The sequence below is a fragment of the Platichthys flesus genome, chromosome 14 (genome assembly GCF_949316205.1).
Source record: "Platichthys flesus chromosome 14, fPlaFle2.1, whole genome shotgun sequence".
Lineage (NCBI taxonomy): Eukaryota > Metazoa > Chordata > Actinopteri > Pleuronectiformes > Pleuronectidae > Platichthys > Platichthys flesus.
The window spans coordinates 9768930-9792034 of record NC_084958.1 but is presented as its reverse complement, the minus strand read 5'-3'; the positions used below and the strand labels follow the sequence as shown (position 1 = coordinate 9792034).

Below are 23105 nucleotides of genomic sequence, written 5' to 3'. Positions count from 1 at the left end.
AACAAAACGGCTCTTACACTCTTCCCTTACTTCTCTTTCCTCGCCCATATCAGCGGAGTGCCGGGAAGAACCGGGAAGGGCAGCCGCCACACACACACACACACACACAAGCACATCATCTCCTGCGAGGGGTGGTGGCTACAGGCTCGCGTAGGTCAGTCACCTGTGAAGACCGGCATCGTTACACCTGAAGGCCGATTTATAGTCGGATTTTAGGCAGATGCGCAAGTACGCAAGACACGCACTTGTCTGTGCACATTAACTAACTTTCTGGAGGCCAAGTATTAATTATTAAATGTGAGAATGGATTTAAAAAAAAGAACTGTTCTTGTGTAACAGTATACACAAGAACAGTTGTGTAGGTGCATCATTGTCAGCTGTTAAGCCAGTTACAGTTTTTAAGTGGATCGCATCAATAAGTAATTTCAAGTTAAGTTAAGAAAATTGTCAAATCAAACTATTCACACAATGTGCTTCTGTGCCAATATCAGCAAACAGCTCCAGAAGGTTTTGAGGTATGATCAGATACTCTGAAGGGACATAAAATGGAGGGATAGTCCAAAGGAAGCGGAGAAACAACACATCAAGGCATAGCATGAGAGATGGATGGAGTTGATGTGCTAATAATCCAATCCAACCAAGTATATTTCCTCAGCTTCCCTCTTAAAAAAAGATTAAATTATCAGGTGCACAATTCATAAAGCACCACAAAGTAGAGGAGGAGAAGAAAGAACAATATAGAAGTAAGAATCAGCCCGATTGTGGACATCATTAATGTTTATTTGTGTCAACATGACATGATATGCTATCAGTACAGCTGATTTCCAACTCTTTTTATATTTTTTATTATATATTTTTATTGTTTTTTATAGCTTACAATTTTGTCTGCCTGTGTGTGCATCTGTACACAGTCCAAAACTTCTTGGGGCTGCATGACAGTTTGCGTGTGTATGTTGGGGGGGGCGCCAACTTGAAATCTCGCCTCGGGTGCCAACATTGCCAGGGCCGGCCCTGTTGATCAGCACCAAATTTCACACACTGTTATCATTAATATCTAATCAGTGATATTATTACCCTACATGTGCCTGATGTTTTTAAAATCAAGATCAATGAATTGTTCTCTGAGAAATCAATTAAAATGTAGAACAATGTCAATGTCCTAACTAGCAGTGTTTCAGACAGTGAAAATAAATTCCTGCATCTGCCCCCTGATCCACATCTGCACTATAATAAAATGGAGCCCTCCTTAGGTCATGTCCAACCTCTACACTAAATTTCATGGATATCTGTAGAGTAGTTTATGGGAAATCCTGCGGACATTTAAAAATGACTGAGATCCAAGGATATATTGGGCCTACTTTGTGTCTCTATATGTATTTATGTGTTCTTTTTAGTATTATACATTATTATAATGTATGTCATATAATTCCACTGGTGTTTTACTTTAGGGTAAATTTAAAACCCATATAATGTCAAAATAAAATGATCCTGACCCAAAAAACTTTAAGATTATAAAAGAACCTTAGTAATTAAACCTTTTTCTAATTTATGTTAATATACTTTATAATGTTCTCATATTTTCTTGATATAAAGCTGAGGAGTATTGGATGTGTGGTTTGTGTGACAGGAGATGTTTAACGTTGAAGAGCGCTAGATGGCGCTGTGGCCCGCTTTGACTTGACGCTCGTTCCTCATTTCTAGCCGAAGAAGAAGCACACGTGTTTCCGGTGATCCTCCAGTGAGCAGCAGAAGAAGTCAGTCCTGTAAATAAATCCTGTTTATCCCTTACAGGAAGCGAAAATGGTTCGTAAGTTAAAGTATCATGAACAGAAACTGCTGAAGAAAGTTGACTTCATCAACTGGGAGGTGGACAACAACCTGCACGAGGTCAAAGTGCTGCGGAAGTACCACATCGAGAAGAGGGAGGACTACACCAAGTGAGTGTGTGTGTGCGAATGAGAGACAACACTCCGTCTCTCTGCGTGTGTGAGAGTGACCAGAGGAAATTGAACAATTCTTTGTTTATAGATGAAGAGATTTCGTCTTTGATACAAGAAAAAATAATTGAGTAACATATAGGTGTTGATGTAAATTCTGAATTTAAATCTACCTGCAGAGGCTGGATTATTGGTTATTCCACAGCCTAAATGAAGAATGATGAAGAAAATATGTGGAAATTCGGAAATGTCATGGGTAGAGTAGAAGTGTGGTGCAGAAGGATTGCATGTTAAGTACTGTTATGCAAAAAATTGAACTGATATTTATATAGACTGATATAAAGATATAGGCAGGTATAGTATACAATATTATTTGAATGCCAACATATTTTCTTACACATATAGGTATAATTTTACAGTAATTTGGGTTACAAAAGGAATAGTATGTGGGGTAAAAGTTATAAAGATAGAATAAACTCAGAATAGAGACAGAGGAAGTTGGATACCGGGCTGACCGTATTTTCCCCCCTCTCTCCGTTGTCTAAGGTACAACAAGCTGAGTCGTAACATAAGGGATCTGGCGCAGAAGATCAGAGACCTGGACGAGAAAGACGGCTTCAGAGCTCAGGGCACTCATCGACTGCTGGAGAAAATGTGAGCCTCTTCGACTAATGAACAGACTCTTAACAGTTCATTCTAATATCCATCACATGTTCATTGGATTGTGCTGCCTGTCTCCGTCCTAAAGGCCAGCCTTTCCATCGTTTGGAGGTTTATGTTGTGGAGACGGCCCGACCTTGAATATCTTTGGTTGGCGATCTCTGTTCATTGTGACAGAACGAGCCAAATAACAAAACCCTCTGCTCGGTTGTGTACATAATTTGATCCCCTCTTCTATGAAGTACAACCTCTCTTTGACGTGGGAGAAACCTTGTTATACAGAGGTTTCCTCAAAGGGTACAGAAACATCTCAAACGCTCCACATGTTTACTATGTAGTTTTATAAATGTTGGGTAATATCCATTTCCAAATATTTTGTCTAATTATAACATAACATTTTGCAAATGTGCATTGGACTCTGTTACACGTATTACTAATGTATAATTGCCATTGTTACCCTCAGGTACACTTATATTTCTGTATAAAACCACAAGGTTTTGACACAGATAATTGTTTATTCCCAATAGTTACAGTATCGGCCTCATCCCCACCAAACAGAACCTCTCCCTCACAGAGAAGGTCACCGCTTCCTCATTCTGCAGGTAAATAGTCCTGTACTGTCCCAATGTCACTCGCATTCAGTCCACAACACTTCTCCATCTGTCTCTGTTTCCTTATCATTCCAATCACCTGTGCGCCCCCTGCAGGAGGAGGCTGCCCAGCATCATGTTGAACCTTCGTATGGCTCAGAATCTGAAGAACGCCGTCACCTTCATCGAACAAGGACGTATCCTTCTTTGCGGCAGCTGCTTATGTCTATTATATTGTCCTGCACTCTTAGGTTGCTTTAACTTTATTGTTTTTATGTTAAGCTTTTTTCTTAGAGAGAAATTGCATTTGTCCATGTTCAAGGGAAGGATTAGTTTTTGCAGTTGTGCACCTTGACACAGTCTCAGATGTGCGTGTTGGCCCAGACATCGTCACAGACCCTGCATTTCTGGTCACAAGGTTGGTGTCTACATTTTTGTTAAGTACATTTCTTTAGATTTGATGTATTTAATGACTTTTTAAAACAACTGTATATTCTGTCACAAGAGAAAAAATTACAATCAGAATGTTTTTATCTCAAGTGACCAGTTCTTGAAACATAACATTTTCAGAAATATGGAAGATTTCGTCACTTGGGTCGACTCGTCCAAGATCAAGCAGCACGTCATGAACTATAACGATGAGGTGAGTTCTGTCTTCAGGATTTACTTGTGAACAAATATTATCTTTTCAGTTGCTGAAGGAAAAAATCTGCAGTTGTATGTTTTGAAGCAACATACATAGTATTTAATCTACGTGTCCAAGCACACTCTTACATATTGGTGATAGATTTTATGTGGCCTAGGAATAATTATAAAATGATCTGACCTTTGTGTTTCTTTTGCAGAGAGATGACTTCGACCTGGTGGCATAAGTCAGTTTGCCAATTTGTTGCTCTGGAGGAGAAGACCGGGACAAAAACTCTGTGACATGAACACATCTACTACCCAGTATGAATTTCCTATCAGCTGGGATTATGGAGATAAAACAAGTTCTTGTGTCTCCTCAGGAGTCCTGACTTATTTGAACAAAGACTGAAGGAGATACTTCTGGACTCCAACGTTTTTCACTGAGCATTTTTCCTGATATGATCTATGTTTATACAGGGCAGCTTGTAGAGGTGTGTATCCGGGTTGTTTCCTCTCCCGTAACTCCATGTTGTTTGCTCTGCAATGTGTGAACAGGACCTGCCTGAGGTTGTGAGGACCGTCCCTGGCAATCAGGTTAACAACCTGGGTCATACATACAGATGTAGAGTAGAAACTGGTTCCTTGATAAATATTTAATCTTTTCAACAAGACTTTGTTACAATGTAAACTTTATGAACAATAAACTATCTTCACAAAATATTAAGACTTTTCATGAAACATCTGCAGAATCATGTTTATGGTTTTTCTTTCATTTTGAATCCTACACCAAAGTGTAAAAAATCTATTTGCCATCACCCTCTCTTAATATTCCAGTCCACAGTTGTATGATCTCACCACGAAGCATTTGCTTACAGACACACACAGACAAAAAAGTCCCATCACAGACCAATGGCTCAGTTTACACTATATGTGACGACATTCAACTCAGAGCTGAATAAAGCAAAGAACATTAACCCTCAACATTAACCGACCTTTAAGGCACCTGCTCTTTATAGAATGTAACAGGATCTGTTAAAATGCTAAGTTTTCTCAGAGAGACACCTCCTTCCTAACATCAGAGTCCTTGTCCGGGTCCATCAGAGCCACCAGAAACGCACGTAGATGATGAGCGTGAAGAAGAACACTGTCACAGCAGCCACCTTGGCATACGCAGAGCGGGTGTTGAGGTATTTGGCATCGCTGCGGTACTTCTTCGACAGGGTGGTAAGATTGCTGGCTTTTGTGTCCAGGGCTGAGGGAAAATACAAACGGAGATGAATGAGACAGTTGTTTATTAATAAACAACTATCAACAATACAATAAAATCCAAAACAATGACACATATTTACTGTAAAGCAGAATCACAGCCTTCTTGACACTTGTAGCACATTTTAACATGTTAAATAGCCATTTTCATAAAAGTTAAAGTTATCACAGCGGGGTAAACAAAAAGTAATTTAGATAATTCTGTCATTTATATTATAGTATAACGTCGTAACATTATTCATGTACTCACCAGACAGAGCTTCTCCTCTTTGCAGAACCTCCTCAATATTGGCCACCATGATTCTCTGCACATCCTGCAGCTCTGTGTTGATGCTGCCCAGGTTCCTCCTGGCTCTGCTGTCAGAGTACATCTTCTTTGCTTTCTGGATGTATGTGTCTGGAACAGCGCATGTATGGGCAGAGTCAAGGTTTATGTTCTGCCCGCAGAGACAACGCATTATAACAAGATCGCAAAACCACCTTACCAAACTCGATGAAAGAGTATGGCCTTGTTACTTTGGCCACTTTTTTCCCATACTGGTCATGGAACTCGTTGTGGAGGTCTTCGAGGTAGGCGAAAGCGATCTTTTTGGGGAATGAAGCCTCGCAGAGGGTCAGGAAGCACACTCCCTGTGCTATTACGTAGCTTAGAACAAGAAACAACAAATTTAGTTCAGTTAGTCGTTATCTATAAGGACTTAACTGCATTAAACTAAACCACACCGAAACAAATAACACAATATATCCCAGGAGGAGTACATGGCTTCTGTTTCAAGGTCGATGAATACAAGATGACTTGTATTTTCTTACTGGAAGTTCATATCTCCGGCCTCCAGGGTACAGCGGTCGGGACTCTGGGCATTCAGTCTACGGCACAGCTGCTTGGCCTGGCCCTGGTAATGCTGCAGGTCTCTACCGGACTGACACACAAACAAATACAACAATCACAACAAAAACAAACACAACAAAAACAAGCAAACACAACAATAAACAAACACAACAAACACAGGACGTAGTTAGACTCAGAACTCACACTGACATGCAGGACCTTCAAGTGTGAAAGATAATTTCACAACTCATACTTCTAAAAGCACACAGAGCGGCTCGGGAGGTAGAGAGGGTCGTCCAATAACCCAGAGGGCCGGTGGTTCAACCCCCGGCTCCTCTATTCTGCATGCATGAATGTTGTGTAATAGATGGCGTAATAGATAAAAAAAAGCACTGTTTGTAGATGTGCAGTTTGAATGTGTGTGTGAATGGGTGAATATTACCTTTACTATAAGGCCCTTTCAATGGAAGCAAAGACTGTAAAGGTGCAATGTAAATATATTCCATTTACCACTTGATAAATAATGAAGTGAGGACTTATGTACCTCCCAGGAGGTTGTGTGTCCGCCTGATGTGTTTGTTTGTTACATAGTTAGCAGGATTACACAAAAACTATGCACCCAATGTTCATGAAACCTTGCAGAGGTGTGGTGCAAGACCCAAGAGAGAGACAATAAAATGTACATGCAGATCCGGGATTTGTTCTTCCACTTTCTTTAACGTTGCGTGATAGGGCATTTTTCCACATACTCATTGATTCCTCATCCCATCTAATTTTTCATGTTGTTTTTTGTTTAGGGGGATGATATTTATGAGTGTGTGCAATTCGGTGCAGATCCAGATAATAGTGCAGATCTAGTTAATTTAAATATGGTTCCATAAGGGGACTGTTGGGCCTGGAGGGAGGGGGGAATCTTCTTTAATGAGTGCCATTGAAGTTTGTTTAGGACTTTGTTAACACAAAGTGCTTGACAGGATAAAAGAAATCAATAAAAAACTACGTACAATAAAAACAATACTCCCTCCACCCAGTCCCCTCTGGGCACACAAACAAATATCAAATGATTGAGTCTTAACTCTCTCCATCAATCTTAAACATTTTATAACAGATCAAATTTGCAGCAACAGTACGATACAAAACCGTTTTATAGATTTAAGTTAAACTTAAATCGTATACCCACAACTCGTAAATGTACACATGGAGATGGACAGAACAAATACTACCCTACTTTCTAGTTAACTGACAAGTATATATACCTTGTAGTTTTATTAGACCCATTTTAATTATACAAACGCCGAACTTGTCAATGCAGCTCCACTGATCTGAAGTAGTTGATCAGCTTGGTTTTGAGCAGGTCTACTTCACACTGTGGGGATGAGCTAACCACCTCAGTGTTTGTGAACGGGGCTCTGCACAGAGACAGTGGCTATGAGGGGAAGCTAACTCTCATTCATACCTGTTCATCCTCCTGCACGGACGCAGACAGCGGGAGACCGTCCGACACCCGAGCAATGATCGTGAGTACAATCATACCGACGCAGGTCAGCGTTCGGCGGCGTCACCTGTGGGTTAATGTCCGAGTCAAGTGAACTTCAACAACTTTCCCCCCTGTGTTTTTTAACTGTCAACTCTGACGAGCAGGAAGGAATGAGCTGGACGGAAGTGCGCGGTGCGTCGCCCAACTGGGTCCGGGGGGGAAACTGATGTGGGAAAAAACCGCACATCGCAGTAAAATTTTCCCCGTCTCATAAAGAGGAAGGATCTGCTTCTCAAACCCCCCCCAGAGAACAATGTAGAGTATTTCGTGCTTTTCGCATAACAGCGAGGAAAACACAAGCTGTTGAGTTCGTGGTGAGCAGATGTCAGAGTTGTGTGTGTTTTGCAGGCGGCGGGCGCAGTTTGGCGGCGGTGGCAGGACAGTGAAGAGGCCATGAGCTCCAGCAGTGAGAGCCGGAGCAGACAGCTGGCAGACGGACTGACTGCGGCTCCTCTGCGGCTGCAGCTGCGGGCTGAGCGCCTCCTCCACCTGGACTGAAACCTCCCTGAAGTCGAGCCACAGGAAGGAGATCTCAAATATGGACAAACCCAAAAGGTAAATTGCAGGATTTGTTGTTGAGTTTGATTTATTTCCCGGCCCCATTGTTTGTTTATGTGACTGGTTGTGCCTGAGCGTTAATCTGTCCCCTTGTGTTTGCTGCCGGCGGAGGAATGGCTGCTCTCTCATCGCATCTTTTGTTATTGTTTGTATACGAAGCTGCGTCGCTGTTATCCTCCCACTGCCCTGCTACCAGCACAGAAGATAGTTGATGTTTTGCAGCTTTCAAGTGACGCGTTCCTCTTCTTTCTCGTGCTTATTGTTATTATTGATGATGCAGCTGCAGCTTTGCATCTTGATGTGAATGCGCACGTACGAGGTGAACACGGTGGGGAGCGGAGGGATGTGTGAGCAGCAGATGACTCTGCAGCTGGACCAGTGATCAACCACACCATGTGGGGATCGATCCCTCCGCATGTGCACATGCAGCACACTCACGTCTGCAATCACATCACGTACGTGCGGTGTAACGTGATCCATGTGGGTCATACGCCGGTGGAGATGGGAGCAGCTTAGTTCCCAGTGAAACCCTCTCATTCACTGGTGAATTAAAACCAGCCCTGGCTCCGCAGCCCGGCAGCGCGTTGAAAGGCCTTATTGTTGCGGTGCAGCTGGCACCGCCGTGCGCACGTTCAGACCGGCCGGTGCATGCGTGACTCACGGCCCCGCAACACCGTCTATTTGATTGTCTTTTCAGGGATCGACGGAGATGCCCGCGCGGTTTAATGCCAGGGTGGGGCAACTCATGACTAATTGATTATGAAAATTAGTGCTTCGCATGCCGCAGTCCAGGGGATCTCTCCCTTCGACTGGTTCACCTCCTCTACGTGCGAGAGGCTCGTCCTGCTGTAGTGATCACAGCTGCCATGCTCTCTCCACAGACGCGACTCACATGATTTCCCCAGAGACCACCCATCTGTAGGCCTGATATCTGAGGGGAGGGGGTTCAGAATAACTTTTGTGAAGTCCTGGATCTAACCGTGCGCCTCGTCCCTCACCTCTCCCCAGGTGTGCCTGTGATGCTCAGGGCTGAGGAGGAGAGCAGCTGAAGAGGAGGAGATGGGCTGCACCTCAGCCAAGCAGGTGTCAGCCGTGCCCAACGGGGAGGAGAGCCAGAATAAAGCCTACAGCAACGGAGACCTCCTCTCAGGTCAGTGGGTCAACAGGGTTCACCATCGTCCAACACTGCTGACATTGACATTTATAACCATCTGCAAAACATTGACACCTATAAATGAGGTCACATGGATAAGATAAGGTATATAAAGATAAATCTGCTTTTTAGTTTTATTAATTTCTTCAAGAATTTTGATGCGTCATAAGTGCTGATGTTAAGCTGATGTTGTCAGATAGTGACAGACTTCTTAATGAGTGCTGTCAAACCGTTAGAGCTCAATAAGAGGCAGTCTGAGGCGCGTTTTCTCAATTAACGGAGTAATTGTTTGGTCATATTTCTAATTTCCATCTCAAATTTCCCCAGAGCCTTTCAAGAGTCTAAACCCCAGAGCTGTTCCATTTTTAATTAAAAGAGAGAAAACAACAAATCTTCATAAGGCTAAATGTTAGGCATTTTATCCTTGAAATGTTACTTAAATGGTTGCTGATTCATTTTGTATGGATTCGTGCATTATAGGGCTGGGCGAGTTGAATCTGATAATAACCATGATAAATGTAATGATATTCTTTTTTGTTAGTTTAAAGAGTTAGAGAAGGATGTGTTTTTAAACTCTTCTTTATGGACAATGATGTGTTATTCCTCCTCACAGCGCTTTCACAATATCAAAGTATGTCATAAATATGTATTACCCTTTTGTTATATTTCTATGGAAGAAAATTATACTGCAGTAATTACTCTAATTGTGTTATTGCCCACGCCTTGGGGATAATTCACTTTGGCTCTTGTTAGTTTGTGTGTATGAATGTATTATAAACAAATACTAAAACATAAAGTATAATAATCATCTATCTCACTATCTCTTGTGAGCAGGTGAAATGTGCTAAAAGCAAAAATGAGAAACTAAATTCCAAGCTCTCTAGAAATCTAAAAACCATATATTTTCAGAAGCTGTGAATGAAGAAGTATTAATGCGATCTTTTTTTTTTTTTATAACATTATTAAGAGCATAGTAGTATTAGACAAGCACTGGAATAACTTTGTTCATTGTCCAGTTCTCCGGGTCAGGTCGACCCCTTATAACAGCTTTATTAAAGGTGCTGTATTTACGTTTTTGCTCTCGCTACATAGCCAACATTAGCATTAATAACTGTTTACTTCTAGCAGGGACCTAAGGGGGGTAAAGGAGGAGGGTGCTGGTCATGGATCAGACCGACAGCTCATGTGCTCGCCGCTTGCCAGCCATTGTTAAGAGGGGCTTTAGTCTGGAGCGTGGGAATTCGAGCACATAATCACTTTGCCAAGTAGTGAACTGTGAGAACTGTTAACTCGGAGAATTGCGGCGCGAGTGGGTCGTCCTCCACGTGCCCGCCGCTCGCCTCTGTGGTCGTGTATTAATAAGAGGGGACGTGCTCCATTCTGCTTCTATGTCTCCCACTCTGTCACAGATGAGTACAAGATGAGAGGAGTGGAGAAAGTCAAGTACATCAGCGGAGATGAGGGAGGGGTGGACGGCCAGGACAGCACAGTCTGTGATTCTATTCTACTCTACTCTGATCTATTATAATCTATCCTGTTCTATTCTGTTCTATTCTGTTCTATTCTTCTCTACTCTTCTCTGTCTTCAATATGACATTTATGGTCTTGAATGATGTCTTCTGTTTCAGGTTTGTGTTTATAGAAAAGTCCATTTGTGAATGAACTAAGTCATGAAAAACATATCATAGACTGTATATAAAGAAAGACGACATGACTTCTCCCCAAAAGTGAAGCACAAGTGTCTAGATCGCCACCTGGTGGATGGCTCCAGTATGGGTCGTAAACTCAGCTTCCTCCATGTTAGTTCATGGGACATGGACCGCACTAAAAAGTCAAAGATGGCTTCTGAGGTCGTTGTTATCACGCTGAAGTTTGTTCAAGTGCTAATTTTTCCTGCAGGTTTAGTTTAAATCAGTTGGTTTATGCTATTAAAACAGGGTGAAACGTCATGACGACACCATGAGGCTGCCTCGCAATCGGGGGAGCACGTGCATCGGGGGGACCTCGCCAGCACGGCTCCAAATGTGCAACATGGCTGCGTTTGCATACCAGGATATTCTGGCTTAATTTCTTGATAGTGGGAGGAAGTGTTATCTCACATATTTACATACAGTCTATGATTCCTATTCCCCCATAATCTGATTAGAACGTAGAGCAGTGCTTGTCATAAATCTGCATATAAAGAAAACAAGACCCAATTATACTCTGCTATAATGCAGTTTCTATCGACATTTGTAAAGTTCAGCACTTTTAAATATATTTAGGTGTAATTAGGTAATATAGTAAAAACATTCTGCTTTCCATTCTGCTGTACAATGCAATTCAATAAGACAGTTTGTGTTGTTGTGGATTTGTGTGTTGTCCCACAGGAGAAAAGCGCTCTCCTGGGTCAAGGCCAACAAATGGATGAAACAGGATCGAATGGAAATGAAAAGATACTGTAAGCGTCGCCGGCTGATGGAGGAGCTGTTTTTTGTTTGACCAATTTAAATGTCATTACCATACATTTACATACATATTGTGTATTGACAGAGTGTTTGTCTGTTTGGCTCTAACCTGCCGCACCGTGTTTCCCTGCAGGAGCTTCCACTCCTCCGAGAGTCAGCAGGAGTTCTTCAGGATGTTGGATGAGAAAATTGAAAAGGTGAATGACGGGAACGACAGAATTTGTCATCGGAGGGCCACTGTTTGTGTTTTTGTGTTTTTGCAGAAAGCCGCTGCTAGAGGACATAATGGAGGTTAATCCTTTCACTGCAGCAAATCTGTAGCAAGTGAGGACACAACAGATGACATAATGATCTCACAAAAGAGCCTCAATCTGTCACGTCCAGTGCATTTCGCTAGTGTGCTGGTTTAAAGTGGTGTTGTTGAAAACAAAACACATTTATTTTACTGGCAGCGTTGTACTGCAACAGGAACTGGATCACAGAGAAGAGTGGTTTAGATAACTTACGACCTGAGACTCTGCAGAAAGCTACAGCCACTCTCATAGATCTCATAGCCTACAGTGCATATCCCAGCCAAACCATAAGGTCGAAGGAGTGGACAGCAGAGCTCAGAGAAGAGGCTACAACAAAATAAATCTGCTGCATTTATGGTTCCCAAAAGGAGCGTCCATAAGTCTTACATGTAAGAAGTGTGGAGCAGTCAGGACTCGGACTAGAGCGTGTATATGTGAGCACAGAGAGGATAAGTACAAATAAATACACACAAATATGCTGCAGTAAAAGTAAAAGCATCACATTGACGTTTCTACTAAAAAGTAAGTGAGAACTAAGTAAAAGTATGTAGTGAGAACATATAATGCTTGTAAAATATAGTGGAGTAGATATTTGCAGATATATGAAGTGGTTTAAAACTGAAAAGAATTCTTATGATGTTATCAAACCCTTGTGTAAAAGAAATGTAATTGAGGTTTAATATTATACATGATAAATAAAAAAAAAACACAGATACAACCAAATGTATTAAAATTATCAAACTGAACTCAGACACATTACCTTTCTAGCTTCTTTTTGAAAGCTGCTGGAATGATTAATTTGCCTTTATTTATACTGTTTTTATCAGTTATTTTTTGCCACTTTATATTTTATGTGCCCTGTGTCATTTTAGCTAACTGCCCTGAAAGCTTTAGTTTTACTTCTTGTTGTCAAGCACTTTATAACGTAACTATCCATTATGTAAATAAAGTGCATTATCAAGAAAGAGACAAGAACATATCTAATAACGTTTCTCTGCTGTGTATCCAGGGCCGGGACTACTGCTCAGAGGAGGAGGACATGACATAGCACTGTGGCCGTTCCTCCGTCAGTCCGCAGAATGAAAGGAACTGTCTTTCCAGTGTTAGGGATGGAGCCCACCATGTGACACCACGTCCAGGGCGAATCTGTCCCGTCTACACTGTCCCTTGTGTGTATGCGCCTGAGAAGAACGGATCACTGACTCGAATCAAGCACCTTTTTTGCCGTCCTGCTCGCGACCAGCTCTGTTGACTAACCCTGAGAGAGACTGAAACCCAACACCCGGATCAGTATTTGCACGTCTGCAGAGGGAGAGAAGTCTTTACTCTCCCGATGAAGCCACGGAAATGTTGGGATCCTGAGTAGGAAGCTTATTTTTTTCCGCCTTTTGGAAAACTCTTGAAAGATCAATATACACGGCTATCATGGAGATATCATGTAGACACTAGAAACACAGACTGTTTATTTAATAGTCCAACGGTGGGAATGATCAGTGCTGATGTGGACGCTGAGTGAAAGTGAAAATAATGTCTCTGTCCGCATTATTTTAAATATTTCTTCCTCCTGAAAAGTGGACAGGTTGGAAACTTACATTCCGAGACACAGTATGTACCTCTTTTCTAAAGCTTGTTGGCCAGTGCGGTGTGTTCGTCTGTCCCTGTCTGTTTCTGTATAACAAGTATTTCTGTTGAATAAGGCTCAGGGCTGAAGTGTTGTGATAATTGTCCCATATAGGCGAGTCCTTCCTCTCATCAAGACACTGCTGCACCATTCAAATATAAAGAGACACACACACACACACATGCACTCTCACGGCGGGGTCACTGACGAGCCCCGCTTCAGTATCTGCTCCATGTTAAACCTGCAGGGCGGCGGACACTGCAACATCACAGATTAGCCTCATCATGTGTTTTAATCACCGGTGTTTCTTTTTTTTTGTTCTGTTTGTGTGTTGAACTTTTTGTTTTTCTAGAAAAATTAAAAGCGTTTTCAGTAACTTCTCCACACAGCTGAGGTGTTGTGTTGTTCTGATAAGCAGAGCTGGGAGTGTAAGTGGAGCTGCAGCTGACACAAAAAACCTGCAGGGGGAATAGGTTTGTCAACAATATATTCAGTGAAGCTGAAGCGGCAAAAGGTCGGTCAAATCAAAACATAAAAAAGCTAAAATTCATTACAAAGATATGAAACAACAGAACATCTCTTGTTGTCACTTGTTTAGATTTTAAATTAAACTCAAATACCACTCTTTCTCTTAGTCGTTCTAAAACTCGAATGGCACTCTACAACTGTCTCTTAGATCAAATTGAGCTTCAGCAAATTTCACACACATAGATTTGAATGTCCCTGATTGTTTTTCATTAAGATTCATGAATTACTCCCTTGGAAAAAAAACTCCCTCATCTCAATGTGAGAGTGGGTTAAAAAAAGAAATCCTGGATCTGATCCACACCAAATTGAATGGGTTCGTCCCTGACCACCCACACTGCATCATTTCAACTAGATGTGTGGCCTCCATTTGGTCATTGTTGTGTTATCTTGCTTACAAACAAACACACACTCGGGAACTAAACACACACATAACCCTCTTTGTATGGGTAACTCCTCCATGTTGACCTAGCCTTTACCTTACCTATCTGACAATGATCCTCTCAAAACAGGGAACTTTTTGTTTTTAAAAGGAAGTAATATATCATCAAGTAAACTAGGGACAAACTTATCATGTCTGCTGGTTATTAAGACTCAGAAATACTTCACAACCTCATCCAAATTATTTATTTACTCAATGTGTTGCATCTTTTGATTTTCATTTGATATAACTTTCAGATTTCAATATGTGCATCAGCCTCAGTTCACCAACAGTTGGGCTACGTCGTAATGCAGCCAAATCATTTAGTGGATGAACTCAGATCACTTTACCAACTGCATCAATAGAGCAATGATTCAACTTAGTATGTTCACAGCACAACAAAAGCTGCTTTCAGACATGCCCTGACCTCCAGAGATCCTCCGGAAACGTGAATGTGTGAATGCAAGATTCACTGCGAGGGAATGGGGGGGGGGGGGGAATCTTGATGACTCTTCTAATGCGCGACAGACACAAAAATATAAAAGACAAAAAGCAAATAAAAAAGCTCATGGTGAAAAAGCCAAGCCATTAACGTGGAAGACCCAGGCTATCATGTGATCTCCGCAGGGGAATGAATAGGCGACATCCTGCCTGTGCCTGCTGCTCCAGCCCTCTCCTGAATCCTGTGAGGAATCGGTTGCTGTTGTGAACACGTGTGAGCAGAGAACCTCTTGCTGTCTTGTGCATAAGAGAAAGGCAAAGTGTGGAGAAAGTCCAGCCCCAGTTTTGTGGAGATCATCTGCAGGACATGTCTGAGAAAAGGGCTTTATCAACAGAGAATAACAGGCTGTAGCCTCATATGTCCCATGGAAGAGTCGCACCTGTCTTACACAGACTGAGAATGTCTTTCTGTCCTTTCTTCAGTTCATCACCTCCTCCCTCCAGCTTCTCACTGCTGCTGCCGTCTCTTCCGGTGCTGCCGGCGTCCGGCGTCCTGAAAGGGCCCCACAGGAGGGTCGGGTGTCACCAACCCATCGGTCATCTTCTGGTAGACCAGGGTGGAGTCCGATGCCACCGCACACAGCACCATGGGAAAGCCTCGGTCCAGCACGTGTCGTATGCTGCACAGCAGAGAGGAGGATACAGTTAGCACATGGAAGGAAGATGAGCTGTGGTGGTAAAATAAAAATAAAAGTTTCTTCACCTTCTGTGGCAAAGAGATCGGTGAACGGGTAGAGGAAGGATGGTCTGGATGGGGGCTCCATCCTTCTCTCGCCCTTCTAACAACACCAACTGCAGCTCAGGACTCTTGAGGCTAGACACGTCCTTCCACCGACGCACTGAGGAGAACACAAGAGAGTGTCTGAGACTATGAGAGAGTGTGTGAGGCTATGAGAGAGTGTGTGAGACTATGAGAGAGTGTGTGAGACTGTGAGAGAGTGTGTGAGACTGTGAGAGAGTGTGTGAGACTATGAGAGAGTGTGTGAGACAGTGAGAGAGTGTGTGAGACTATGAGAGAGTGTGTGAGACTATGATAGAGTGTGTGAGACTATGAGAGAGTGTGTGAGACTATGAGAGAGTGTCTGAGACTGTGAGATAGTGTGTGAGACTGTGAGAGAGTGTCTGAGACTGTGAGAGAGTGTGTGAGACTGTGAGAGAGTGTGTGAGACTATGAGAGAGTGTGTGAGACAGTGAGAGAGGGTGTGAGACTATGAGAGAGTGTGTGAGACTATGAGAGAGTGTCTGAGACTATGAGAGAGTGTGTGAGACTATGAGAGAGTGTCTGAGACTGTGAGAGAGTGTGTGAGACTATGAGAGAGTGTGTGAGACAGTGAGAGAGTGTGTGAGACTATGAGAGAGTGTGTGAGACTGTGAGAGAGTGTGTGAGACTGTGAGAGAGTGTGTGAGATGATCTAGAGAATGAGCAAAGGTCCTGCAGTCTCAGTAACCTTTAAGTTTCATCCCCACACACTCACTTATATTGATTTTGTTATTTCTTATGTCATTAAATTAATTGAAAGATGCAAGAAGTCACTTTTAATCCTCATCAGGAAACTTTATCTCCTGTGGATGTGACATTGACAATATTGTACATAGTTGTAGATTATATTATGGACCCCATGTTTGTGTCTGCAGTCATTTTAATGAATAAAGGAAGAGTTAACACTGCACACAATCACATGAACTACACACTGTGTGGAATAAATGATTATTTTACTAAGTTTGCTATTTTCTTTAGAAATAATCAAAAGAAACATCATGTTTTACAAGTTAAAACAGGAATTAGAACACAGTGTTTGCTGGTTAAAGTATTATTCTTATATTTATTTATTCATTTCAACAGTATAAATGATCAAAAGAATAAAGAACAGGATTGGCGGGTTGTTAAATTAAACCTCAGGCTCTGACCCAATGCAAAGAGTGACACTCACCCTCCGTTAAATCCATGTAGACGAGGAAAGCTGCGTGCAGCTGAGCGATGTCCTCAACCTCCAGGTCCTTCATCTGCTGATACTGAGGAAAGAGACATACACCGGTAAGTGCGGGTTTTACCAGAGGGCACCTGAACGCAACACAGACCTGAACCTCTGACATCTGGACTCACCGCTGGATGCTGCAGGATCCAGTTCTGACGAGGAGGAGCTTCGTCTGACGCCTCGGACATTTGGACCACTCAGGAGTCTACGAGTTAGTTTACTGACAGAACACACAACTAATACTACTAATACTACTAATACTACTGCTGCTGTACCGACATGTGTGTGCTGTGTTTACTGGTTATACCGGCGTGCTACACTGAAAGCCTTCCGGGTGGAATCCCTCTATTCTTGTGTTCCGCGTAGCCTGTCAGACAAAAAAGCGAATACATAAACTCTTTATAGCCTTAATATACTAAATACATTTAGATACATACTAAATACATTAAGTATATTTAACATTTACAGTATTTGACTATATTTACTTTATTTATCATATTTATTTATACCTAATTTACTATATTTCAGTTTCATTTACTGTATTTACCATATATATACATATGTAAATGTCAATATAATGTCATATATCGGTTTTTTTTGTTGATTTGAGAAGTAAAATTTCCATGCTCAAATTATATGAAATGAAAGGAAATGAAAGGACTTTTAAACAAGATGTATATCACTGGTAAATTCTGTCAAATGTTATATTTTAATATTTAGCATACAGCATACGTAAATAGAAGAAAAAACGAAATAATAGAAAAACAGGTTCACTAAGTATATCTCCGTTTGGTATATACATAGTTTACATTATTATTGTGGGCCAACATTGGAAAGAAGTCCATGAGTAGTTTGAAAATCGTCATGACAACTGTGCAAATTGTGGTCACGAAAGATATGAAGATCACGTTAACAAACAGACTTTGAGGTCCGATTGGTGAGTCGACACGATCGACTTCACTTTCCATTCATCTATGCGAGCCACAGACTGTAACCATGATGTGAAATATTCACAAAATCAAACAGTAGACTGTTTCCCAACCATCTGGGCATCTCTCTCTCTCTCTCTCTCTCTCTCTCTCTCTCTCTCTCTCTCTCTCTCTCTCTCTCTCTCTCTCTCTCTCGTTGACTGTGTGTGTGTGTGTGTGTGTTTTACCATGTGTGTGAGAGTCTCTCCTCTCTCAGTTGCACCAGTCGGACTCTACAGGGACATGAAGGTGTCCTGCCTGCTGCAAATATGCCTCCTGAATTAGTGAGATTCAGATTATTGATTGTCCTTCTCTTGCTGCTCCCTGGCACAAAGGAGACACCAGCCGATGACCTCCCTGAGTCGTCCCTGCTGAAACCCACAGTGCTGATCACCATCCTCGCTCGCAACACACAGCACAGCCTCCCTCACTTCCTGGGATGCATCGACCGACTGGAGTATCCGAAGGAGCGAATCGCCATCTGGTACTGTCAACTTTATTTAGTGCATTTATCATTTCATTCCAATATGGGGAATGGAATTCAAGAAAAGGGATATTGTTTATTGCATATTATTTTATGCATTTTGTGAATGTCATGGTTGATATTTGATATATATAAGAAAAAAGAAAGAAAGAAAGAAGGAAGCAAGGAACAACAGGCAGACAGAAAGAAAGAAAGAAGGAAGGAAGAAGGGATGGAAGGAAAGACAGGCAGACGTAAGGAAGAAGAAGGGCGGATGGAAGGAAAATCAGGCAGATGGAAAAGGAGAAAAGAAGGAAGAAAAGACAGGAAAATGAAAGAAGACAAGAAAGAAAGGAAGAAGGATGCAAGGAGAGAAAGAAAAATGGATAGAAGGAAAGATGGAAAGATGGAAGGAAAGAAGAAAGGAAATAAATAAGTATATAAAAAAGAAAGAAAGAAAGAAAGAAAGAAAGACAGAAAGTCAGAAAGTCAGAAATAAGGAAAGATAGTAGGAAAGACTGTCAGATGGAAAGTAGAAACAAAGGAATGAAAGAAAGTAAAAAAAAAGAAATAAAAGACTGAGGAAAAGAAGGGAATAATGAAGGAAGAGAGTAATGCGGTTACTGTGTGTTGTCAGGGCGGCCTGTGACCACAGTGTGGACAACAGCACAGCCATCCTGCAGGAGTGGCTCAGAAAAGTCCAGCACATGTACCACTCAGTGGACTGGAGACCAGCAGAACAACCAAGGTGATTCAATAATGAAAATAAGAAATGATCGTCCTCCATCTCATGAAGTGGTAGTGAGGCAGACCCCCTCTGATCGCCTCATGCTGACAGAGTCATTTCATTATTCTCTTTCTCCTCTCAGCTCTTATGCAGACGAGCAGGGTCCAAAGCACTGGAGCGACTCTCGCTTCATCCATGTGATGAAGCTAAGGCAGGCGGCGCTCGGAGCTGCCAGACGACTGTGGACTGACTACATACTGGTGAGACATCAGAGACCCCGAGACATGATCTCCAGACAATGTCCAGAAAATTGGGTCTATGTCACATTTTCTGGACTGGGCCTCTCACATATGAGGAACACAGCAGGAGATTGTGTGAGTCTGACGTGCTCAGCGAAATATCCTGAACAGTAGGTGAGGGGTGATGTCTGAGCAGGAAGCTCTCGGATCTTGTGTTTCCAAGTGGACATCTTCGTCTGTTACTTCCACACATTTTACCAGGAGATTGGCAGGAAATGTTTGGGAAAATGTCCGGAGCAGCTGATTCACTTTCTACCAGACAGCCCCTCCTGTAAATTTCAGGAAAAATATCCGGAGTTCAGTGCCTGTGTGAAAGCAGCTAAAGAAAATATATTAGCGTGTTCAGAGAATCAATCCAATGTCACAGTGTCTGGTGTGTCAGGCGCCTACAGTGTGTTGTGTCTTTTTCCCTCAGTTTGTGGACAGTGACAACTTGCTGACAAACCGCCACGTGCTGTCTGACCTGATGGAGGAGAATCGAACGATTGTTGCTCCCATGTTGGAATCAAGAAGTCTTTACTCCAACTTCTGGTGTGGCATGACTCCTCAGGTACAAACACACACAGCACATGGCTGATTCCACAACACTCAAAGCAATGACCAAAACTCTAATATGACTTTTTTTTTATAATACCCACATAGGGATACTACAGGCGAACCCCTGAGTACATCCCCATCTGTAAGTGGGAGAGGCGGGGCTGCTTTGCAGTTCCAATGGTGCACTCCACCTACCTGCTGGACTTGAGGCGCAGAGCCAGTGGAGCACTGACCTTCCACCCTCCTCACCCTGAGTACCACTATCATGTAGACGACATCATGGCCTTTGCTTTCTCTGCCAAGCAAGCAGGTCCGACCTTTGTCTAAATGTTTTTTAATTACCTCCAGTGAGGAGGTTATGTTTGGCAGATATTTGGCAGGATTACGAGAAATCTTCTCAATTTCCATGACATTTTGTGTAGAGGGACATATCATATGTGTAAACTGGGGCCTCTTTATGGCCCCCAATGTAGAAATCCTAGTTCAACCTCTGCTGCCACTGCTTTTCAAATGATAAGGAAGATCTTTTACACTGAGTGCTGATGATGTCTGTTTGTCTCGCAGGCGTCCAGATGTACTTGTGCAACAGGGACCATTATGGATATTTACCAGAGCCCCTCACACAAGATCAGACCCTGGAGGAGGAAGAGGAGAGTTTCACCCACACGCTGACAGAGGCACTGAGTACGTTCTCTCTAACTGAGAATTGGGGGGGGATCTCCCTCTTCAGTCTTTGCTCATCGTTTCTCTGGTCTGTGTGAGCATATTTGGTCTTTTTCGCTCTCACAGTCCTGACACATGTCTCACTCCTCTGTTAAAGGCCACCGCCTCTCATTTATCTCTCCTCCTCTTCACTGAGTTTCACATGAGCTAGGTGTTGAACTCAGAAGACTCCCTGAGAAATCCCCTGACAAAGAAATCCCCCCTGAAACCAATCGATAATGATGTGACGTGAAGATGAAAGGTCTGTGTGTGTCTTTCCAGTTGACTTCACCATGGAGCCTTCCCAGTACGTTCACGCCGCATCTAAAGAACCAGGAAAGATGGGGTTTGATGAGGTGCAGAATCTTTTTTCAGTTGAGCAGTTGTGTCAGAGTTGTTTTCTGTGTAATTGAACGGTCTCTTCCCTCTGCCCCCCCCCCATATCCAGATCTTTCTGATCAATCTGAAACGTCGCTCGGACCGGCGGGACAGGATGTTGAGTTCTCTGGCCGTCCTCGGCATCAATGCCACACTGACAGAGGCCGTGGATGGCAAGTATGAACAAACAGTAACTGCTCTCTGTTCGCAGTGTGGTGGAAGTGGGATGCTGCATATTGTATATTGTACATACATTTTTAATCTCCACCGAACTAGTGACCGGTGGCAAGCTCCAACTTGTACTTTTTATTAATGGTATTTTATGCATCTGTTCACATTCAACAGAGAAATATTTTCAGCAATGCATTGAATTCACAGTCAGAGTTACAAGTCACTTTAACAAACCTCTAAAAATTCTCAACAGTATAGAAAGTAAAAAATACATGTTCCACCTTGACCAACTTCAGGAGTAAATGTAGTTTATACATATGTAATGTATATTCAAATACAAACTAATACTTTAGTACTTGACTAGATTTTTTATTCCAGGGCTGTTGTAACAGATTCAATATACACTGTGGTCTATCAGTATAATTACTCAGAAGGGAAAGGATCGGAATGCCTCTCTCACCACTTCTAGAAATTTGAATTATAATGTGAGAATTTAATAATAACTTCTGTTTGTAAAGATGGCACTAACTTTAATAGTGACATTTTGTGTCGTGTGTCTTTAGCACGAAATAAACAAGGCTTCACTGGTCCGAAGTCTTTTCCCTGTCTTAAACTGATGACATGTATTTGTGTTGTCCACACACAGAGCCTTGAACTCCTCTCAGCTGCAGGCCATGGGCATCGACATGCTGCCCGGGTACAAAGACCCGTACTCAGAGCGTGTGCTGACCAGAGGAGAGATCGGCTGCTTCCTCAGTCACTACAACATCTGGAAGCAGGTACGAAATACACACTGTACACGACACACTCCTCAGCGCAGCTCAGTTCACAGACAATGCAGAGGAGTTGGTACTAATGAGGCAGAGTGGACATAATGAGCTGTTGATGATTATGGCTGCTATTTGTCGCCCCCTAGGTGGTGCAGCAGAAACTGCAGCGTGTGCTTCTGCTGGAGGATGATGTGAGATTTGAGGCCAGATTTCGAAGCAGGCTTGTTGCCATTATGGACAATGTGATGACAGTGGGACTGGACTGGGACCTGATGTAAGTGAATTCTTATTCTGCATGTTACTATTACAGATAACGGTGCAGATAAGGACTTTTGGAATACCTTTCTTCACCCACTGACCTCTCTCCCTGAAGTTATGTGGGTCGCAAGCGGCTGCAAGTGAAGGAGCCAGAGAGCTGGGTGGAGGGAGTGAGTAACCTTGTGCACCCTGGTTACTCCTACTGGACTCTGGGTTATGTCCTGTCCCTGCAGGGGGCCCAAAAGCTCCTGCAGGCCAAGCCTCTGCACAAAATGCTTCCTGTGGATGAGTTCCTACCCATAATGTTCGACAAACACCCCAAGTGAGTCTCATGTACTGTTTGTACGTTCAAATGTTAAACTTTGAATGAGAGTAAGAGCCTCTTGAAGCCGAGTCTACAGTGAAGTGAAACTCGCCTCATTTTCAAACATGCCCACTTCCTTCTCTCCTCAGAGATGAGTACAAGCAGCATTTTGAGCGGAGGGAGCTGAGAGCGTTTTCCGTGGAGCCTCTCTTGCTCTTCCCCACACACTACACAGGAGAGCCCGGCTACCTCAGCGACACCGAGACGTCCACCATCTGGGACGACGAGGCGGTGGAGACAGACTGGGACAGGGACGGGGCCAAACACAGGCGTGAGCAGGAAGCTGAGGGGCCTGGGTTTCGACATGTGGCTTCTCAACCTGCTCGTGGTGGCGGGCCTCCCCTCGCTGCCAGTGGAAACAGAGATGAACTCTGAGGGAGACTAGACAGAAGTCATGGCACAAAGCCAGGCCAGTTGAACAACACCAACAACATCTGCCCCCCCCTCTCTCTGTGCAAGTACTACGTTTAAAGATAAATTACCATCTGCTTCATATTGGGTCATTCGATAAAAATAGTTAAGGTCTA

General features: G+C 42.8%; 5 protein-coding genes across 7 annotated transcripts; 3 read left to right on the top strand and 2 right to left on the bottom strand.

Moving 5' to 3' along the window:
- The first annotated feature begins 1709 nt into the window (after positions 1-1709).
- On the top strand, positions 1710-4556 carry imp3 (IMP U3 small nucleolar ribonucleoprotein 3). Of its 2 annotated transcripts, XM_062403695.1 has the most exons (7): positions 1710-1937; positions 2484-2591; positions 3125-3199; positions 3305-3384; positions 3554-3605; positions 3758-3830; positions 4033-4556. In XM_062403695.1, the coding sequence occupies exons 1-7, from the start codon at positions 1801-1803 to the stop codon at positions 4057-4059; spliced, it is 552 nt and encodes a 183-aa protein (XP_062259679.1). In that variant the 5' UTR covers positions 1710-1800; the 3' UTR covers positions 4060-4556. The 2 variants fall into 2 exon arrangements, with proteins under 2 accessions (XP_062259679.1, XP_062259680.1); XM_062403696.1 differs by lacking the exon at positions 3125-3199.
- sec22ba (SEC22 homolog B, vesicle trafficking protein a) lies at positions 4453-7555 on the bottom strand. Its single transcript, XM_062403694.1, has 5 exons — positions 7366-7555; positions 5891-6000; positions 5566-5726; positions 5331-5477; positions 4453-5066 (listed from the first exon to the last, which is right to left on the bottom strand). Exons 1-5 carry the CDS (start codon positions 7438-7440, stop codon positions 4912-4914), a joined length of 648 nt encoding a protein of 215 aa, XP_062259678.1. The 5' UTR covers positions 7441-7555; the 3' UTR covers positions 4453-4911.
- Positions 7556-7567: 12 nt separating this feature from the next.
- On the top strand, positions 7568-13906 carry zgc:55943 (uncharacterized protein LOC406337 homolog). 2 transcript variants are annotated; one of them, XM_062403692.1, is made up of 7 exons: positions 7568-7701; positions 7795-8001; positions 9013-9154; positions 10567-10646; positions 11527-11597; positions 11738-11801; positions 12907-13906. In XM_062403692.1, exons 3-7 carry the CDS (start codon positions 9064-9066, stop codon positions 12943-12945), a joined length of 345 nt encoding a protein of 114 aa, XP_062259676.1. In that variant the 5' UTR covers positions 7568-7701; positions 7795-8001; positions 9013-9063; the 3' UTR covers positions 12946-13906. The 2 variants fall into 2 exon arrangements, with proteins under 2 accessions (XP_062259676.1, XP_062259677.1); XM_062403693.1 differs by lacking the exons at positions 7568-7701; positions 7795-8001 and adding an exon at positions 8322-8459.
- Positions 13907-14661: 755 nt separating this feature from the next.
- Positions 14662-17247, bottom strand: tsen15 (TSEN15 tRNA splicing endonuclease subunit). The gene is made up of 4 exons (XM_062404669.1): positions 17070-17247; positions 16897-16978; positions 15669-15804; positions 14662-15585 (listed from the first exon to the last, which is right to left on the bottom strand). The coding sequence occupies exons 1-4, from the start codon at positions 17127-17129 to the stop codon at positions 15414-15416; spliced, it is 450 nt and encodes a 149-aa protein (XP_062260653.1). The 5' UTR covers positions 17130-17247; the 3' UTR covers positions 14662-15413.
- Positions 17248-18152: 905 nt separating this feature from the next.
- LOC133968351 (procollagen galactosyltransferase 2-like) lies at positions 18153-23105 on the top strand. Its single transcript, XM_062404347.1, has 13 exons — positions 18153-18158; positions 18245-18393; positions 19010-19120; positions 19242-19359; positions 19814-19948; positions 20041-20245; positions 20500-20619; positions 20920-20993; positions 21086-21192; positions 21833-21965; positions 22103-22230; positions 22330-22536; positions 22668-23105. The coding sequence occupies exons 1-13, from the start codon at positions 18153-18155 to the stop codon at positions 22951-22953; spliced, it is 1779 nt and encodes a 592-aa protein (XP_062260331.1). The 3' UTR covers positions 22954-23105.

What these genes read in the sequence shown, in the direction of transcription:
- sec22ba (XM_062403694.1), bottom strand. Translation starts at nt 7,440, where the DNA reads ATGATTGTACTCACGATCATTGCTCGGGTGTCGGACGGTCTCCCGCTG. An exon ending in GCCGGAGATATGAACTTCCA is followed by an intron (nt 5,727 to 5,890) that starts GTAAGAAAATAC and finishes TCTTGTTCTAAG; the next exon opens with CTACGTAATAGCACAGGGAG. An exon ending in AAGAGGAGAAGCTCTGTCTG is followed by an intron (nt 5,067 to 5,330) that starts GTGAGTACATGA and finishes ATTTTCCCTCAG; the next exon opens with CCCTGGACACAAAAGCCAGC.
- tsen15 (XM_062404669.1), bottom strand. Translation starts at nt 17,129, where the DNA reads ATGTCCGAGGCGTCAGACGAAGCTCCTCCTCGTCAGAACTGGATCCTG. An exon ending in GGATCCTGCAGCATCCAGCG is followed by an intron (nt 16,979 to 17,069) that starts GTGAGTCCAGAT and finishes CTCTTTCCTCAG; the next exon opens with TATCAGCAGATGAAGGACCT. An exon ending in CGATCTCTTTGCCACAGAAG is followed by an intron (nt 15,586 to 15,668) that starts GTGAAGAAACTT and finishes TCTGCTGTGCAG; the next exon opens with CATACGACACGTGCTGGACC.
- LOC133968351 (XM_062404347.1), top strand. An exon ending in TTTCTCTGCCAAGCAAGCAG is followed by an intron (nt 20,246 to 20,499) that starts GTCCGACCTTTG and finishes TTTGTCTCGCAG; the next exon opens with GCGTCCAGATGTACTTGTGC. An exon ending in ACAGAGGCCGTGGATGGCAA is followed by an intron (nt 21,193 to 21,832) that starts GTATGAACAAAC and finishes GTCCACACACAG; the next exon opens with AGCCTTGAACTCCTCTCAGC.
- zgc:55943 (XM_062403692.1), top strand. Translation starts at nt 9,064, where the DNA reads ATGGGCTGCACCTCAGCCAAGCAGGTGTCAGCCGTGCCCAACGGGGAG. An exon ending in TGGACGGCCAGGACAGCACA is followed by an intron (nt 10,647 to 11,526) that starts GTCTGTGATTCT and finishes GTTGTCCCACAG; the next exon opens with GAGAAAAGCGCTCTCCTGGG. An exon ending in AATGGAAATGAAAAGATACT is followed by an intron (nt 11,598 to 11,737) that starts GTAAGCGTCGCC and finishes GTTTCCCTGCAG; the next exon opens with GAGCTTCCACTCCTCCGAGA.
- imp3 (XM_062403695.1), top strand. Translation starts at nt 1,801, where the DNA reads ATGGTTCGTAAGTTAAAGTATCATGAACAGAAACTGCTGAAGAAAGTT. An exon ending in CCTGCATTTCTGGTCACAAG is followed by an intron (nt 3,606 to 3,757) that starts GTTGGTGTCTAC and finishes TAACATTTTCAG; the next exon opens with AAATATGGAAGATTTCGTCA. An exon ending in TCATGAACTATAACGATGAG is followed by an intron (nt 3,831 to 4,032) that starts GTGAGTTCTGTC and finishes TTTCTTTTGCAG; the next exon opens with AGAGATGACTTCGACCTGGT.